This window comes from Nomia melanderi, chromosome 9 (assembly GCF_051020985.1).
Source record: "Nomia melanderi isolate GNS246 chromosome 9, iyNomMela1, whole genome shotgun sequence".
Lineage (NCBI taxonomy): Eukaryota > Metazoa > Arthropoda > Insecta > Hymenoptera > Halictidae > Nomia > Nomia melanderi.
Genome location: NC_135007.1, coordinates 12,924,603 through 12,942,210, shown reverse-complemented (window position 1 = coordinate 12,942,210; position 17,608 = coordinate 12,924,603). Strand labels below are relative to the sequence as shown.

General features: G+C 33.5%; 2 protein-coding genes across 5 annotated transcripts; one reads left to right on the top strand and one right to left on the bottom strand.

The window, feature by feature from the left end:
• Positions 1-584: 584 nt before the first annotated feature.
• Positions 585-9,484, bottom strand: Regnase-1 (zinc finger CCCH-type containing protein regnase 1). The gene is made up of 8 exons (XM_031977333.2): positions 9,023-9,484; positions 3,833-3,961; positions 3,508-3,616; positions 2,796-3,264; positions 2,397-2,682; positions 1,928-2,246; positions 1,475-1,730; positions 585-1,154 (listed from the first exon to the last, which is right to left on the bottom strand). The coding sequence occupies exons 1-8, from the start codon at positions 9,128-9,130 to the stop codon at positions 779-781; spliced, it is 2,052 nt and encodes a 683-aa protein (XP_031833193.1). The 5' UTR covers positions 9,131-9,484; the 3' UTR covers positions 585-778.
• A 1,376-nt stretch (positions 9,485-10,860) lies between these two features.
• On the top strand, positions 10,861-17,312 carry Usp16-45 (ubiquitin specific protease 16/45). 4 transcript variants are annotated; one of them, XM_031977475.2, is made up of 16 exons: positions 10,861-11,029; positions 11,237-11,395; positions 11,785-11,915; positions 11,996-12,186; positions 12,310-12,463; positions 12,544-12,711; positions 12,814-13,035; positions 13,192-13,454; positions 13,607-13,803; positions 13,907-14,099; positions 14,169-14,477; positions 14,599-14,836; positions 15,104-15,370; positions 15,616-15,794; positions 16,199-16,371; positions 16,570-17,312. In XM_031977475.2, exons 2-15 carry the CDS (start codon positions 11,308-11,310, stop codon positions 16,269-16,271), a joined length of 2,673 nt encoding a protein of 890 aa, XP_031833335.1. In that variant the 5' UTR covers positions 10,861-11,029; positions 11,237-11,307; the 3' UTR covers positions 16,272-16,371; positions 16,570-17,312. The 4 variants fall into 4 exon arrangements, with proteins under 4 accessions (XP_031833335.1, XP_031833336.1, XP_031833333.1 ...); XM_031977476.2 differs by having other exon boundaries at positions 10,878-11,112; positions 13,610-13,803; XM_031977473.2 differs by having other exon boundaries at positions 10,880-11,112.
• The last annotated feature ends 296 nt before the right edge of the window (positions 17,313-17,608 follow it).

Genomic DNA, 17,608 nt, shown 5'->3' with positions numbered 1-17,608 from the left:
AATAAAAAAAAAACGCGAGCTTATCCTCATATTAGAGTATATAACCAGTTAATCCTTATCGGATGTTAGATTCTCATACCTGAGTTGTCGCTATATCATCGAATATGGAAGAATAGTTCGCTATGTAACACAACAAAAGAAAAACGTCCGCTATGATAAAAAGTGTAATGTCACGTGTATGGTGACACGCGTCCGATAAGGATTAATATTAAACTCTCAAGGAAAAAGGGATCAAGTTCAATATTTTAAATTACACTTCACAATTCTGCCTTCAAAAAATCAAATCTTTTACTTTGCACGTTTGTAGACAGATCAACGATTTTCACCCAGAGTTTTTCGTCATTTTGACATAAAAAATTTGTGAACAAATTTTTTTTTTAGGTAACAACGTCTAATCCTACTAACTGTTGAAATTCAGTTAAATTCATAATAAAAAATTTGACTTCGACAATTTTTACGATCAAATAGAGGTAATCGAGCTGGAACCCCTGAAGTTTAAATAAAATTTTCTTTACAACTGTTTTACGAAACATATACTTATTGTTACACTACGAGCAACTGTTATCAATTAGTCATATCATGACTATTTACATAGAAAGATTTTATTCATTTTGATCACACCGATGACAACAATGATACTGACAATGAACTTTGTTTAATATGTACTACTCGAGTTGTTTGTATTTTTCTCTTATTCAATGTTTGTATAAAATTCGTGTTTCCTTAAATGTATTTGTATAATACTACACATTGAATAAGTGAATAAATAATGTGAGTCTTACTTGTTCTGGCGACGAGGAAATTTTTTTAACATAAAGATACAGAACTCGACTGGATCTGTTTCGAAAGGATGAAGCAACATAGCTAATTTCACTTGATCTTTGGGGAAAATACGAAGCAGATGATCTTGCACTTCTTTTCTCTCGTCCAACAACAGTTTCACCGCGACTGAAGGCAACAATTGGTACAATGGGCACCTCGAGCCAAATACTTCATCAGATTCTGAATCCGAGTCTCCCAATTGTTGATTTAATCCCGATGTTGTTTCCGATCCGATATTAGAGTTACTTGACGGTCCAGCATGATAAGAATCTGGCGCTGATGCGATACGTGTTACGTGTTGATGACACTGCCTTACATCTGAGTGATCCCAACTATTGTAACATAAGAAATTATTTCATAAGAAAATTTGAAATACAGAACTTACTGATCAACTATATATATTAATTATATATATTAATTTAATTAAAACTTTTTTATTAGAAAATTAATTATGTTGTAAAAAAAAGCAATAAAATCAAGTGAAGAAAAGAGGAAATAAGTTAAATTAAAGCTCGTTGACTCGTGCGAAGGTTCCACGGTTCAAGAGTTAATATTTAATATTAAACTTTAATATTACTAATATTTAAAGTGAAGCTATGTGGATTATATCTAATGAATTTCATGATGCAAGATAAGAAATTAAGACACTCACTTTACGCCAACTCTATACGGCGATTCATTACTGTAATGTCTAGTTAAAGGTCTGTGTTGTGAGCTGGAAGAAGCAACTGCCGTCTGTTGGGGTGCAGTACTCGACGGCGATATCTGCTGATATTGTCTCAATTGGCAAAGCCTAGGATCGTAGACCGGATTTAAAGTTAATTGTCTCTGAAGTTTTCTGTGTAAATTGGGTGGTTCTGGGTCTGATTTATTTAATCTTTCAGATGTCCGCATCGAAGTCCGATAACCTATAGGTAACAAATATGTTAATTAAAATTGTATACAAAATATGAAAGATTTTCAATTGATAGCCATACAATAAATACAGAATATCGTTAAAAAATGCACTACACTAAAAAGAAAAAAAAATTCAACGTTCTACCAGCTAATAAAAATGTGGTAGCATTTTTTTGCGACAGCCTGTACGTTTATAAAAGTCAATTACCTTGCGAACTCGTCGTTGGCGACACTTGGGTCTCATGAACACCAGAAACTAGAGGTTGTTCAATCGCAACATTTTCGGCGGATTTACTTTTCGTTACTGACGCTGACGGCTGAACGGTACTAGTTGCCGTTGATCTGCTTTTACAAAGCGGTTGATGTGTTTTGGAAGATGCATTGCTCGGTGAGGAAAGGTTTGAGGTGGAATTCCTTGCTTGAAGATGTTTTTGTACATGTTCTACTAATTTTTCCGTGACAGATTTCTGTGGATAAGGGCCTCTTTCTGGATGTCGAAATTTGCATTTGTTTCCATACGTACATTTCTGTAAAAGAAACGATTTTCTCAATTCTTCTTTAATAGTATGAATCCTCAACAAGCGTATTTCATTGTTTAATATCTTTTAGCGGATGCATTGTAAAATGTATCAAAATCTATCACTAATTTCATTAAAGAATGTTAAAATTTCACATACTTTTGCGTATGGGCATGGTGGAGCAGGATCCAACGTTTTCGGAAAAGTTCTCAAGAAGTTTTCTAAAGTTGGCCCACTTCTACCTAGCGGATCGTCGGGAGGCATGAAACGATCGTTCACAAAAGTATACATCAATATTCTTTCTTCCACAACTTTTCGAAATTCGGGATTTTCTTGTGCTAAATCTCTGTAATTATCATTGCTTACAACAATACCATCGATCTCTGCTGCTAGTTTCAAAATGTAGCGATCATCATAACAAACCATTCGCTTACCACCAACTAATCTGAAACCAAAAATTAAGAGCTTCTCATCAAGAATATTTTGACATACATGTATAATATATTATACACTCAAATAATAAATATATTATATAATTAGATAATAGTATATACCAACCTAGATGGCGTGAAAACTAATAAACGATCTCGTTCCAGCTCTCCGAGGATTTCTTGATCAGCGATCGGATTATCAATTTTAGAGGCCTCTTTTCTCCATTTTGGTACAAATACGGTAATTTCTTTGTGTCCTTTTGCTTTGAACCAATCCACACAAATTTTTATTCCCCTACATGAAAATACTTCTTTGTTTCCATGACTCATGGCTACATTGCTTCCATCGATCACAACAGGCCTAAGCCTAGTAGAACATCCAGCAGTATTTTCATTACTTGCTGAATCTTTCTCTGATGCGTTCTCCGATTCCTCTGGCCCTTCTTCTGACTTTACTGAACAACTTGCACCAAGTTTTATCAGCTCAGCTAAAAGTTCATTTTGTTCTGGATCAGGGCCCAGTTTCTGTAATGCCATCTGAACCAAATGTTCTGTATATCCAAGTTTCAGTGCAAACTCTACTCTAGCTGTGTACCCTAAAAAAATGAACAGGTTGGTTTTATTTTTAATAAAAACAAAAGACATCCTGTAAGCATCATGCAATCTTCACACACATCTTCTCACACACATACATACACTCTCTGCTACAATAATGAAGTCTATCTAAATTTCTTATGTACATTCTTATATACATAATCACTATCTGAAAATTTTAAAATATGTATTATAATTATATACTTTTTCCAGTAGTAAATTTTACAAGTACTTTAGTATTATACCTGGATTTTGATTAGGTGGACTTCCTTGAATTGTAATATATTCTGCAAATTCAGCAGCTAGAGTATCAGAGAATGTTCTTGATACATCTGAATGGGTTGGTGTAGTCACCTAAAATAGAAAATGAAATACAAATTTCAAAATAACGGGAATTTAATTTTCCCATTCCCATTTTTATTTTTCATTATTCTTAATCGAACAAAAATCAAATTTTTTCAGATCTCTCTACACTTATCTTTTTCGTCATTAAGAAATTATTGAATTTACCAGTGGTTACAATAATTTAAAATCGAATTTTCTCTTTATCGCGTTAGCGATAATAATTACCTGCAGTTCTAATTGCGAATTCGCATTATTGGACGAAATTAAATCTTCAACTTCGTAATCGCTATCATAGGAAGAATCTACTGCGTCGGTAATGTTGCCAGTTTCCAAAACGGTACAGTCCACAAATCTCTGTAAATTAAATTAAAAACAATTACTCGGGTTTCAATACATTTTTTTATCATACAAAACATTTACTATAGGTAATCGCAATGGGCTACCACTAATGTTACAATTGATTATTTTTTATTTGTTTTTAGTCTTACATCGCTCCAATACTCTTAGACTATGGTCTGTTTTATGAAAAAAAAGCCCTTAGAGGTGAACCCAACGTTTTGCGGTGTTGCCACGTATTCGCGCGTCGTCGACTAATCGACGGCGAACTGCCTGCGTGAACTCCATCCCAATTCCCATTTCCCGGTTAGGGTAATTTTAAGGAAATTTAACACGTTGACGTAAATGACGTCTATAGACGTCCATGGCGTGGCTGTGAAAAACAAATGACGGCTACAGACGTCTACCTTTTTTTTTAGGAAAATTTATTAAAAAATACAATAATTATAATCTGTAAGCATGAAATCTTGATCCAACTCCCAAAGAACCAATTGACAAAAAAAGAGAAATGTGTTTTTGGAAGCACTCACCGATTTCAAAATGAGTGTCAACGTGTTAAGGAAATTTAACGTAGGTAAGGTGCCCATGGAGCGCGAAGGGTACTCTGCCCGCGACGCGTGAAATAAATCTAATAGTTTTGGTTTGTGACCGTTACGATTTCTATTTTATTTCTGAGTTTACAAGTGGGTTAGTCGTTCGAGGCTCGAAATCGTTCTGATTTTTGTTTAAATCTCGTTCGTTGTCGCCTCGCATCCCCTCTTCGTTGGTCCTGTTTTCTCCTTCCGAGTCCCGTCCGGAGCAGGCCCGTGGGGGTGGGGGATATCCGGTTAATGCGCGGGAACTCCATGCGTATGTGCCGAGAGAAAGCGCGGAACCCAGAGAAACAAAAAGCGAACGCGTCGACAAATAACAATGTATTGAATTCGCCGCAGTGAGGACCGAATGTAACACGTGCAAGCGAATGTGTCAACCTTTTGAAGAGAATTTACGGCTCCTTACAATGTATCGAATTCGCCGCGGTGAGGGCCAAAAGTGATTCTAGCTGAAGATAATAATTCAGATGTAGTCTGTAACAAAGAAATCCTTAGAAGTTACGGGTGAAACGGTTTCTCTTCTCTGGCTTCCAACTTCCTCTCAGCTCGGCCGCCCGCGTCGAGTGTTTTATGATAATACACTCCGTCTATGTTCTCGCTAAATTGTTCGTATTTCCCTCCTAATCATGAACGTTGATAACGGGACGCCATCTTCACACGGCATTGCCGCCATACTACGCCTATTCGATTCACACGGTAGCGTTACAACGGAGACTCGTTGACGAATTCGGGTTCGTTTACGCTAAAAGTGAAAGGAAACTTACACGTAAAACTATAGAAAGATATTTAAAGATAAATACAAAGATTCTGACAACTTTTGTCTCGACAAAGATCTACAATTCCTTTTTAGAAAGTTACACGAATATCCGCAATTTTTCATAGAAAATATTGATCCCTTAATTTTTCATACCGGTGTATGTTTATTAATTAAATTTATATTATGATCTATATTATAATCTTACTACATAGAAAACCATGAATACTTTTATATCCTGCTAATGACAGTAATCGATCGATTTTTTACGTGGAACGTATCGCGGTGTTACTATACAAAGAGGTATATTGTATTAATTTCATTAATACAAGAAATGGAAAAAATACGATGTTCAATCATTTGATTGAATTGCATTATTAATTGCACGTTGATCTACCTGAATGTCATCGTTTAATTGAGTGAACTACAATTCGATTTGGTTGGGGTCACCGGTGACCCCCATGACATTCAACGTGCTAATATCCTCCGAGATAAAAAATATCGTTGAAACTTCTAAACGCCATAGCGTAAACCAGTGTTTCCCAACGTGGGGCTGTCACCCCATAGGGGGGCAATTTGAAATTTGAAATATCACCGTATATTTCGCAATGTTTACACACGTAAACAAAATAGCAAAAATATAATAAATATTATAAAAATATCATAACAAATATTATAAAAATATTATAATAAATATTAAAAATTATATATATGTTACATAGGGGCACATAAGAATTTTAGAAAGACTGGGGCATGATACAAAAAGGTTGGGAAACACTGGCGCAAACTATCTTTGAAAAACGAGAAACCTGCTTTACCGACCCGCCGAGAGAGTACCACTCTAGATGAGGGAAAAGGACACCATATTCTCTCTCAGAATGTGACAACGTTGCAGGCGCGCCCCGACGTTCTGTTGTCGCAGTAGGCTCCCCACCAAAACACACGGTCAGGAGCGGACTACCTCCGAGGGCTTTTCTTTCATAAAACGGATACTTTCTCGAACGAGAACGAGAACTTTTGTTTCCGAAAAGATGGGAGTTATAATAAGGGATTTCCTAGTTTCCTGTAAAACAAGCGGGAATCGGCATTGGGGCTTGTTTGTTTCGTAAAAGGCGGCAGAGATCGGATTCGGCGAGTCACCTCTTGGTGGCGCCACAAATCGTGTAAAGAATTACGACGAATGAAGTATAAATCGTAAATCAACGGCGCGACGTGTACACACAAGAAAACACACCTTTGGAACAGGTAGAAAGAGCAAGCAACAATTTCCCTTGCCTCTATGCAATTTTAGCTTGCAGATAGTTGGCCAATTTCTTACTGGCGTATTTTAATTATGCTAGACCAGGTAGATAGTTACCTTATCGACACCGATTGCCACACACCTTTCATGTTCGTTTGTCATTTAGAGGTAGAAATTATTTAAAATGTAAAGTGATACTTTCAACACTTTCGCGTGTGTCTCTTTATTCGGACGAAATTATTTAAGAGATGAATCTTTATGGATGGAAATATTTTTAATGATTCTACGAAGTTTGAAGCGTGATGATTACACAATATGGAGATACATATAGTTACATTTAGGAATCTGTGCTGGATTCTTTCTAGAAGTTCTTTGCATTTCTGTTGAATACGGTTGAATTAGGAAAATGGTAGTCGCGAAGTGCACGAAGCGAAAATGGGCTAGGAAGGAATGTAACTTTTTGACTATTTTACTTTTAGAGCTTGAAGTTCCGTTTTTATAGTGCTGTAGAAGGTTATATATAATGTACACAGGTACTTAAAAGTAACTATGCAATAATGTCCGCGCTGTAAATATAGGGGTCAAGAACAATTCGTGTAAAAGTGATTTGCAAAATGAAACGAATGGGATGAATTTTACTAATCGATATTTCTACCTAATAGATGAAATATCGATACGAGGAGAGTGCATTTAACGTGTAAACGACACACTTTTCAGAGGAGCGTGGTCGATTTTAATGGAGAAAGTTTTAAGAACGACGATTCTCGACCGGAAGTTACAAATTCCTTTAAGAAAGTTTGTTATCAACTTTCTCCAGCGGAAAAATTAAATTGTTTAAACTTTGTAACGCATTAGATGTGCCAGCTAATTCCGTTTGGATAAACGTCAATTTTATTGTGCAGATTTCTTCTCAGAATATCATTATAATTCGGGATGCTTGAATAAATAAATTCATAAACAGTTTTACTTTTATTTACTAGTACGCATTTAACCCCTTGCACTTCCGTTTAACCGGGCCATAATTGTAACGGCCGTTATCTCACTCGTAATGTTCATGTTTGGTCCAAAATTGTGATCATTAGTAAGACTGGTCAAAGTACTGCTAGGTAAGTAAATGAACAGAAAAAAAGCAGGTGTCATTCAAGTGCAGCAGGTGGTAAATCCACATAAATTGTTGCTTGTTTACTGACAATGACACTGGTGTTTACGAAAAATGAGAAAAATTGCTTTACAAAATAGAGGAATTAAAACTAACCCCACTGCGAATCGGTCAAATGACATTTAAAATCATCAATTTAAAATTTGATTTAATATTGTGTCTTTTTTGTTCTTCTAACTTTGCATCGATTCCTACATTGTCCTATTAATAAGTTTTTCAGCTTTTGTTCTTATTTCCATTACAAAACATTTATGACCTAACTTGTTTACCTTTCTTTCGTAGTCAGTTATTTAACTGGTTACGGTTGGAACAATAGAAGTCTTTAGGCATGCAAAATATTTTTCCTCGTTTACGTCGGTGTCCCAACACGTTCATTTATATTAATCCTTCCTTTTCCTAATGATGTTTTGCACATTTAAATTAATAAAAAATTCGGTATCTAAAATCTGTCGATATTTAAATTACTTCGGTAACTGTTAAAATGTTTTTACGCGTTTGTACAAGTACGAGTCGTCATGGAGAACACGAAAGTTGCTACGTAAAAAAGTCATTTCTAATGAATCTTTCGAAATAACACAAGGTACGTGTGCGACATCCGGTTACGAGACTATTATTTAATATAATCTCTAAAAACTAACGTGTTATTAATTTGCAAACGAAATATTCCTCGTATCAACTATTTTCACCGACACGCAACTATGTGAAACTTCGAAATCGAAGTATACGTGATCTTGATTGTCTTAACAAATTCTTAAAAAATCCATTATTTATTAACATGCATTTATATATTTACAGACATTTAGATAAGAAACCTTTTATTTACTAGAATAATTGTTTATAACCGTTATACACGTAGAATCTTAACTTCTTTAATGGAAGTGTCTAACACAACTTCTATTTTCACATATAAATCTGTAACACAATTCAGTCGATTTCCTATTACCATTAATTCACTAATTCCGAATCATAGAACAAGAAAAGAACAATATTTGACCGAATCGCGTTTTCGTTTTCTCGCTGCCAATTTGTTCGTACTTTTCCAATCTATTCGCGTGTCCCTTTGGTCAGGGATGTTTTCAAATTCGAGAGCAAGGAAATCGTAACCATACTGTACATCCTACACATATCCTTAAGGAACACATCGAACGTAGAGAGAAAAAAAAAGTCCGAGGACCGTATCACGATTAAACGAGTATTCGTTTAAAAGGATTACCGAGACATTAAGCAAGGTGGGAGTAGTAGGTTGTTTGACGAAAGTATAAATGCAGTTGTACTTAACCTCATTCTCCCGTGCTTAGCGTAGAAGTCTCAAGTATTGTTAAAAAGAACTCACCTTTCCGGCGACGGTCATATCTCGTTTCACTAATCGCAATCGATCGTATCCTTTCGCGTCCAAAGACCTTCTCGAATCCGAACAAACACTACTATGTACACAAATCATACGTGCATGTGCGCACGGGCACGCATACACGCATAAGCACGGTAGGTAAATACGACGAGAAGAAAGACAGAGACCGCGAAGCGAGGTAGCTTTCACAAATACATTCTAGGTATCGATCAGGGAGCACAACGATCGGTATCGATCACCCAAAGTGAGAAACGGCGAGTCTAGGCGAATCTCGGGTCGCACGATGAAAAATGTGTCCGCTCTGGCGAAAGAGAGGTGAGCCCAAAGCGCACTTCCGGGATATTCCGTTAGATCCTGGAACGGTATCGATGTTCAGAAGAAAGCAGGACAGATTCGTTACGACTAGTCGCGACGGCGGCCGGCCAGTGAATGGAGCGAATGAGAGCTGCGACGTCATTACTCCCACCATCATCGAATACGCTCTCCGTGCAATGTCGTCACGTGCACCGATAGCCACGAGTCAGATAAACTATGAATACATCCGCGCACTAATACAGCCACTGTTCGTTTAACCCCTTGCCATACGATATCGTGTCAGACTCGCGAGGAAGATCTCAAATTGAAATATACGAAAATGAATACATCACGGTTCGTTTCAGTTCAAAGTAAATATTATATTTCTATCGTCGATTATTGTATATTAAAATAAACGGATGTAGACGGGTGCGGAGTTCCCGTTTGTTTCTGGTAAATTATTAATGATAAAGTCATTTTTGCCGTTATGAAAGCAATGGTAAGGTAAGGGGTTGCGATGGTATATTTAAATGTTCGAAATGGAAATTTCAGTGAAAAGACATTTGTTTACGTAATGTTTGTTCGTGAAAATGTATAAATTTTATTTGGAAGGCAATTCGTAATTGAATCGAAATTTTTATATTATGGTATTAGAATAATTGTTTAATAAATCATTCTTTTTTTTGGAATTGTATATTGGTGTTATCTTATTTCTGTGTCCTTTGATATTAATCTGATTAGTTTTTGATGTACTGGAACGCTTATCCCAAAATCTACCCAAAATATGTAATTAAGTTCTTAAGACTAATGACTCGTTCGGAATTTCACTGTAATTAAGGTTAATTACTGTCGCGTGACTATTACATCAATATTTAACATTGAAAATCGTATTATTGTTGAATAGAGTCATTAGCATAATATTATACATTACCTAATTTTTGTGTTGTACAGAAATGTTACTAATATTTTCCTTCTTTTTTTTTATTTTTGGATATACTTGGATAGACTTCAAATTTCCCACGCTATTGGAACAAGTGGTGTGATAGATTTCATTCTAACTCTTACCATTAAAAACTCTATGGTCGTATTTCATGTATATCGGTAATGTTGGAAACGACACTAAAATGGTATTAAAGCTTTGAAAAGCTCTAATTAACAGTGATACAGAAATATTTTCGATTCCATTCTTGGTTTCTATGAAGAATATATTAGGTGACCAATTTGTTTAATGTTCTGACTGTTATAGAATATAAAAATATTTCTAAATAAAAGAAAATGGAAATCAAAATATTTCTAGGAATTTAAAGGTAACATATTATGACATAATTGAAGCTATAAGAGAGTACGATAAAATTGGAAAAAATTGTTTAACGAAAAAGTGCAGTTATTTTATCTGGGTTTACGTATTAAAGTAGATCGTGGAACTTTAACAGTGAAGAACGTTGCCCTTTTTAATTGTAAGCGGAACAAGATGACAATAAACTCATTTTCAGTCTTATATAGCACAGACGATAGAGTCCGCTAACGTGTCGGGGCATTTTTAGTGGTGTCGGTATTTCAGAACAGTAGACAGAAAAATACATTGTATGCACAGTCTGTACATATCTTGAGTCTGTGTTCACAATTTCGATGGTTTGCGACTGCGTTTGTGACTAACGTTACAGAGCATCAATTCTACAAGGAATAATAATTTTTACAGTAATTTTTTAAAATATTACTTTCTTTAGGTTATTTTTACTATTTATTATGGAATTTTATAGTTTTCCAAGACACTTTCAAAGGTAGTGGATAAAAATACAGTAACATAACATACATGTTACGCTCGAAATATCATTTTAATCAACTCGTAGATTTTTTTGGTGTACTTTAAATAACCAGGTTTACATCCTCCTTTTGTTTACTTAGCCCTTGGTGAAAAATAAGAAAGAGAAAAGAATTGTAAGAGTTGGGTTCAATGTAATTTGGAAATAATTACAATGAGTAAAAAACGTACTCGACAACCAGATGCAAACGAAGAACTGATTGAAGGTTCGACTGATTCATGCGATGAATCTAGCACTACAGGTTAGGAAATCTTTTTATTGTTAAGAAGTAGACCCTTTTATGGAAATTACGATTTTTTATAGGATATAGATGGAAGAATATATTTTAGTCGATTAAATGATACATAGCCACTGATCAACCAAATATTTTAATATTTATATTGTTTCTATTTTAAAATTCATACTGTGTGCCATGTGACAAAATTAAATTATTTAAATTTAAAGTATTATTGATTTAAATGTTTCTAAAAAATGTGCATACAGAAGATTATATCAAAGAAGTGTATATGTTTGTAATATTTAATTCCTTTTGCTTTATTATTCTTGTTTAAATTGTTGGATAAAATAAGTCTTTTCTATTAATAATTTCATTTATACTATGTACTTATGTTACATTTGCTTTTTCCACAGATGACAGATGCCCACATATTTCAAAAGCTGTAAACTTCAGCAAAGTTAAAAAATTTATCAAAAAGGAAATTAGTTCAGAATGTTCAGTTTGCAAAAAAAGTAAAAATAATTCCTTGAAAGTGGATGAGGAGGTAATTGTATAGCGAATTAAGTAAGAATTTTATTTTAATATTAGTTACTGATATTTTTACATGGATATTGATGATTCTAGGATTGTAAAGCAACTTCAACAATATTAATCTGTTTGTTATGCGGTCATCATGGTTGTAAAAAAGAAGAATTTGGACATGCTTTGCAACATTATAAGAAACCACATAGTGATTGTCATTGTATTGCTGTAGACACTTCTTCTTGGAGTGTTTGGTGTTATGAATGTGATACAGAAATTAATATTAGCTATAGGTATGCATGAAAAGGAACATAGGCAATCATTTCTGAAAGTATAGTTATTGATAATATTTTGTACATACGTTATTGTTTATATATGATTTATATGAGACCAGACCATGTATTTTAAATTTGTAGGAAAAAATTGCAAGAGACGGTTGGATTTATAAAACGTGCTAGCACAAAATGTAATTCGCCGCAGACTAACTCAACAGTATCTCATTTTCAAAAAGAGATTGTAGATATAGATGTACAGAAAGATAAAATTTCAAATAATCTTCCTAAAGTTGGGGTATATATGTTTCATAATAATGGTTCTTTATTATGGTATTTAATTATTTGAGTATATGTAATTTATTTTTATTTTCTCAGGGTTTAATGAATATGGGAAACACTTGTTTTTTCAACGCAGTTCTACAATGCTTAGCGCAAACACCCTTTTTAGCGGAGGTTCTTAATGATTTACGTCTTCCTGGACAAAAGTTTGTTCTACCGGGTGGGAAACATAAGCTTGCTGACAGTTCAGAAGAAGTTGAATTAGTAAGTCTGAATAATTCTTAGACATTTTTTACTATTATGAAAAGAAAATACTTGTCTATTTAAATGTATAAATAGCATATTAAAAAAATATAATTGTTTTAGCCACCTATAGAGGGTACTTTGGAAAGTTGGGGCAACTTTACTTCAGTTTTGCACACAACATTAATCGATATGCAAAATTCGGATGGACATAAATGTTATTGTCCATCAGATCTGTTAAACGCGTACAAAAAGAAAACAATGCAATGTATGGATGGGGGACAACATGATTCACATGAACTTCTTAGGCATCTTTTAGAATTAGTTAGAAACGAGGATCTTAGGGTAAGATATTTTTTATTACAAAAATATTAGACTTAATCAAAACTTGATTTCTTCACAAAATTGGCGATTATTGCATATTTTAATACATTAGCTTGTTAGTCTTTCTTCATTATAATATAAAATTTAGTTTGTTTCTAACTTCTCTATAACATTTAGAGATACCAGGTAGCAATTTTAAAACAAATTGGTTTAAATCAAAAAACGAATCCAGAAGAAGTAGAAAAGAGTTTGAGGTCCTGCATAAAATTCTATGGAAATCAGGCAAGCGCAAGATCACTAGGAGCAGAAGATGTTTTTGGTGGAATTTTGGTTTCTACTTTGAAATGTCTTGACTGCCATCATACTTTGCAGAGTATAGAGCCTTTCCTAGATCTCAGCTTGCCAATACTAGCAGACAAACCACAGCCACCAATTTTGAAGTATGAAGCTTTCATTCAAATATCAGTTATATCAATTAACAATATTAAATTCATAAAGTTGTACAGTTCTACTGTAGTAAATGTACTTTTAGTAAATGATATAATATTTATCATGAAATCGGATAATTTTATTGCATTCGTTTTTATTTAAGAAGGAAGAACAGTGGTTACGAAGATTCCTTTGACATACCGAGAAATAATGTTTCTCATACGCCTTCAAAATACCAATTAAAGAAAGAAAAGAAAGCTGCGCAAAGAAATAGAAAGGAAGAAATTTGTAACTATAACAATGATACACGTAATAGAAGCAATGTTGTTGAAGAAAATAATGTCAGCATGAATGAATCAGGTATAGTGTGGCTAATATCATTTTTAATTTCATATTCATTCATTTCATTTCTGTTTTTGGTCTGATGGAAAACTTAATTCGCTTTGTTTAATTCAATTTACAGAAGAAAGTGATGCAGATGTAGAAGACAATGTAGAAATAGAAACCTTTTTTCCAGAAACCAACGGATTTGGTTATAGCTCAGAAAAACAATCCACTTTAGCTAGTCCTGCTTCTCCTTTAATTGATCCAGTGAAAACTGATGAAACAACCAATGGAGGGCCAGCAGATTTACAATTCGTTCCAATAATCAAACGGTGTTGAAAAGAAATCGGTGTTTTCTTTAAGTAATTATTCTTAATTCAACGATTCATTTACCTTTTCAGATCACGTCGAAGAATAGTTGATTTCTACGACACGGAGTTATTTAAGTTTGAGACTTCAGGGAATAAAGTTGGAATTCAGACTGAATGTTTCGTGTCCAATTGTATAACGGCGAACTCAGAATTAACCAGTCCAGAAGGATTGACTGTCAGTTTGAGTTCGACTACGTCGAAGGAAAGTCCTGGTAGTCCTAGTTTTGTTTCTGAAAGTAGCGAAAAAACTTTGGAAAATAGCGATACACCAATATCTAGATTAAATTCAGTGGAACCTATTGCTCACAATCAACAGGAGGGTGCTACTCAGAATCAATGGTATTTATTTCGTTTTTTAAGAGACATTTATTTTTAAAAGTATTAATAAAAAGTTGAAGAATGCTTTTACGGAAATATGTATATTTATAAAATTAATTACGAAAAAATGATTTTTTTTTAGCAACAGCGAAGGAAGAAAGAAAACTGTAGAATATTCAAATGAGGTTTGTAATGGAATCAATGGTATATCTCATGGGATTTCGAAAATGGGTCTTGGCAATCACACATCACCTACCAGATATACAACCAAGGAAGGAGAATGTTCTATACAATCCTGTTTAAACCAGTTTACTGCCTTAGAATTGATGAGTGATAGTAATAAAATTAACTGTGAAGTTTGTACTGCAAGGGAGAGGAAGGTATATTGACTTCATCTATCAATTCAAACAGTTTTTATATTGATTTTTATTACTTGATCACTCGAAGAGGTTCACCAACAGTTGTAAAGTGCAGTCGGAAATATTATTAGATAAGTTCACAATGTTTTCCAAAAATGAATTTCAGTTTTTTATAAATATTTTTTGTACCTCACTTTATAATAAAAGTGAATTTTTAGTTTCACAAATTGACATTTATCAATTCGTCGCACGTTTTAAATATTTAAGAAATGCATTCTATTGTTTCAGATCAAAGAAAACTGCAAAATGATACGTACACCTAGTACAAAGCAGTACCTGATATCTCGAGTACCTGCAGTTTTGATACTTCATCTGAAACGATTTCAAGCACAACGACTAGATTTTCGAAAAGCAACGAGGCCTGTTTCATTTCCAGTAATACTCGATCTAGCACCTGTGTCTAAAAATCACAAAAAAGCTAAAGTGTATGCATTATATGGAGTTGTTGAACATAGTGGAACTATTCGTGGTGGACATTACGTTGCTTATGTGAAGGTAAAAATGTATAATGTATAATGTCAGTCCCCTTTTATTTATTAAATTTTATTTGGGATTTCTATAATATACTTTCTATTATCTTTTAATTATTTTTTAATTTTTCATTAACCGAATAAAATATTTTTGTATCTAACTATACTATAATACTTACTAATGTTAATGTTACCTGCATTATATTCACGTTTACAGTCCTTTAAGGGAGATCGGTTTTATTTATGTTTGAACGAGTGTTGTTTTTGCAGTCGCGTGCACCATTAACATCGGATGATCCCCGATGGTCGTTTCTATCGTCTAAGGATACTCAAAAGACTGAAGGAACATTATCTTCAAATTCAGATTCTGAGAGTGAAGAAGCAGCTGCCAGTCTCCCAACTACAGTGGAACCACCGCCAGGAAAATGGTATTATGTCTCCGATTCTAGGTATGTACTCTCTGATATTGAACTGTTCAGGTCACTCACATGATAACACAATATAAAAACAAACTCAGTGATAAATATATTTACTAACTACAATTATATTAGTTGAAATTTGCATAATGTATTAGTACAAGCTTTAACAGTAGAAATTATATTGAGCATTTGATGTTTTATTCTATCGAGTTTTACTAGATCGTTATGCTACTAAAGCCGTTTGTAAATAAACTGTTAATATTTACAGAAATTTCGTATTCTAAATGTTAAGACATCCTAAAATTCTATCCAATAGTGTATCTGCAACTGTATTAAGAAAAAATATACTTGATTGAATGAATTAAGATAACTAATTAAATAATGTTCAATTCCAGTATACATAAATAAAAATTTACATGAAATTTCTCTTACAGAGTAACAGAGGTCGATGAAACAACCGTTCTGCGAAGTCAAGCTTACCTTCTCTTTTATGAACGAATTCTTTGAACATAATTCTGTAATAACAATTGGAATCAAGCATACAAAAACATACTTTTAGAATAAAGAAAAGGATCTCAAGCTACAACCTTGATTGTTTAAATTAATTGTGAGCAACGCCATGATTCTAAAACAATCGTTTTTAACGGAATATATTGTAATTATAATAATATATAGCATACCATCTTATCCATTAAAACTCCAATAGAAATCATTTTGAAATTCTGAGAAATAACAAGACGTTTATTCTTTAGTTTAAAAGAATAAACATCTTGGTTAATGCCTTTATTTTTCTTATTCTTTCAAGGTGTTCATTTCCTGTAAGTATCCTGTGGGGCGCGAACAATTCTACGACAAAAAAACGTCCAGCCGTTCCGCAGCCGGATAATGTAAAGCTTCGTCAAACGCATCGATGAAAACATTGATGAAATTTTGGTAGATGACACATATTCGTTTTCGATTAACTACAATAACTTGACTTTAAAAAAATTAGTTTTCCATTTTGTTAACTATGGCGCAGCAGGCCAAGAAATCTGAAAAAAATTAGAAATGATTCATACTAATATGTTACTATTGTAAAAATGAAAAAGTTGTCGCTCGAAAGCTTCAATACGAAATCTACATTTTTTAATATCTTTGAAGGTTTCACATTTTTCACGTTAAGGATTTGCAAAGAAAAAATTCTCAGTCATATGTTGCTGTGCCAAAAATGTCTCAGAATTTTTTCAGAATTTTTACGTACCATGAAATAGGGAAAATAGGACAAAACTTGATAATTCGAATTTATTCTGTAACTGCTCTTCTGGTTGAGATAAAAGGTTGAAAATTGGTGTACAATGCTTTTTATAGGTAAGCTATCGAACGTAACTTTTACGGGTAAAATCGGTTTAAGAGTATTTTTGACCCTCTTATCATGCCACACCCTTTAAAAGTGTTCATGATAATGTAATACCAAACTGTGAATGTTCTAACATTTACATGTTCCAATTATGTACAGTAATGAATTATTTTCAACTATCTTTACCATTAAAAAGGTAATTTTACCATTTACTTTTTAGTTTTGTTAATGTCTTTACCTGGCGATTATTTACATAATAACCATAAATACTCATCATTTTTATATCTTTATTTAGAGATTAAAAATATATTACAATGTTGCTCAGTATATTTAATCTGTAATGGACATTATTAAGCATTCAACATCATTGCCTCTAAAATTGTTTCTGACACAGATTTGATGTATATACAGAATCTATATACACAAGGTGTTTCACTTAACTTTATCATTTGATATATTCCTTTTATCATAAATATTTCTTTATTACTATTCTACATGTACTAAAATG

Bases quoted from the DNA above. Each gene is read 5' to 3' on its own strand.
- Regnase-1 (XM_031977333.2), bottom strand. From the start codon at position 9,130: ATGATTTGTGTACATAGTAGTGTTTGTTCGGATTCGAGAAGGTCTTTG. The intron at 2,247-2,396 runs GTATGTGAAATT...TTTCTTTTACAG, and splicing joins CACCATGCCCATACGCAAAA to AAATGTACGTATGGAAACAA. The intron at 1,731-1,927 runs GTAATTGACTTT...TGTTACCTATAG, and splicing joins GCCAACGACGAGTTCGCAAG to GTTATCGGACTTCGATGCGG.
- Usp16-45 (XM_031977475.2), top strand. From the start codon at position 11,308: ATGAGTAAAAAACGTACTCGACAACCAGATGCAAACGAAGAACTGATT. The intron at 13,036-13,191 runs GTAAGATATTTT...TATAACATTTAG, and splicing joins TTAGAAACGAGGATCTTAGG to AGATACCAGGTAGCAATTTT. The intron at 15,371-15,615 runs GTAAAAATGTAT...TTGTTTTTGCAG, and splicing joins ATTACGTTGCTTATGTGAAG to TCGCGTGCACCATTAACATC.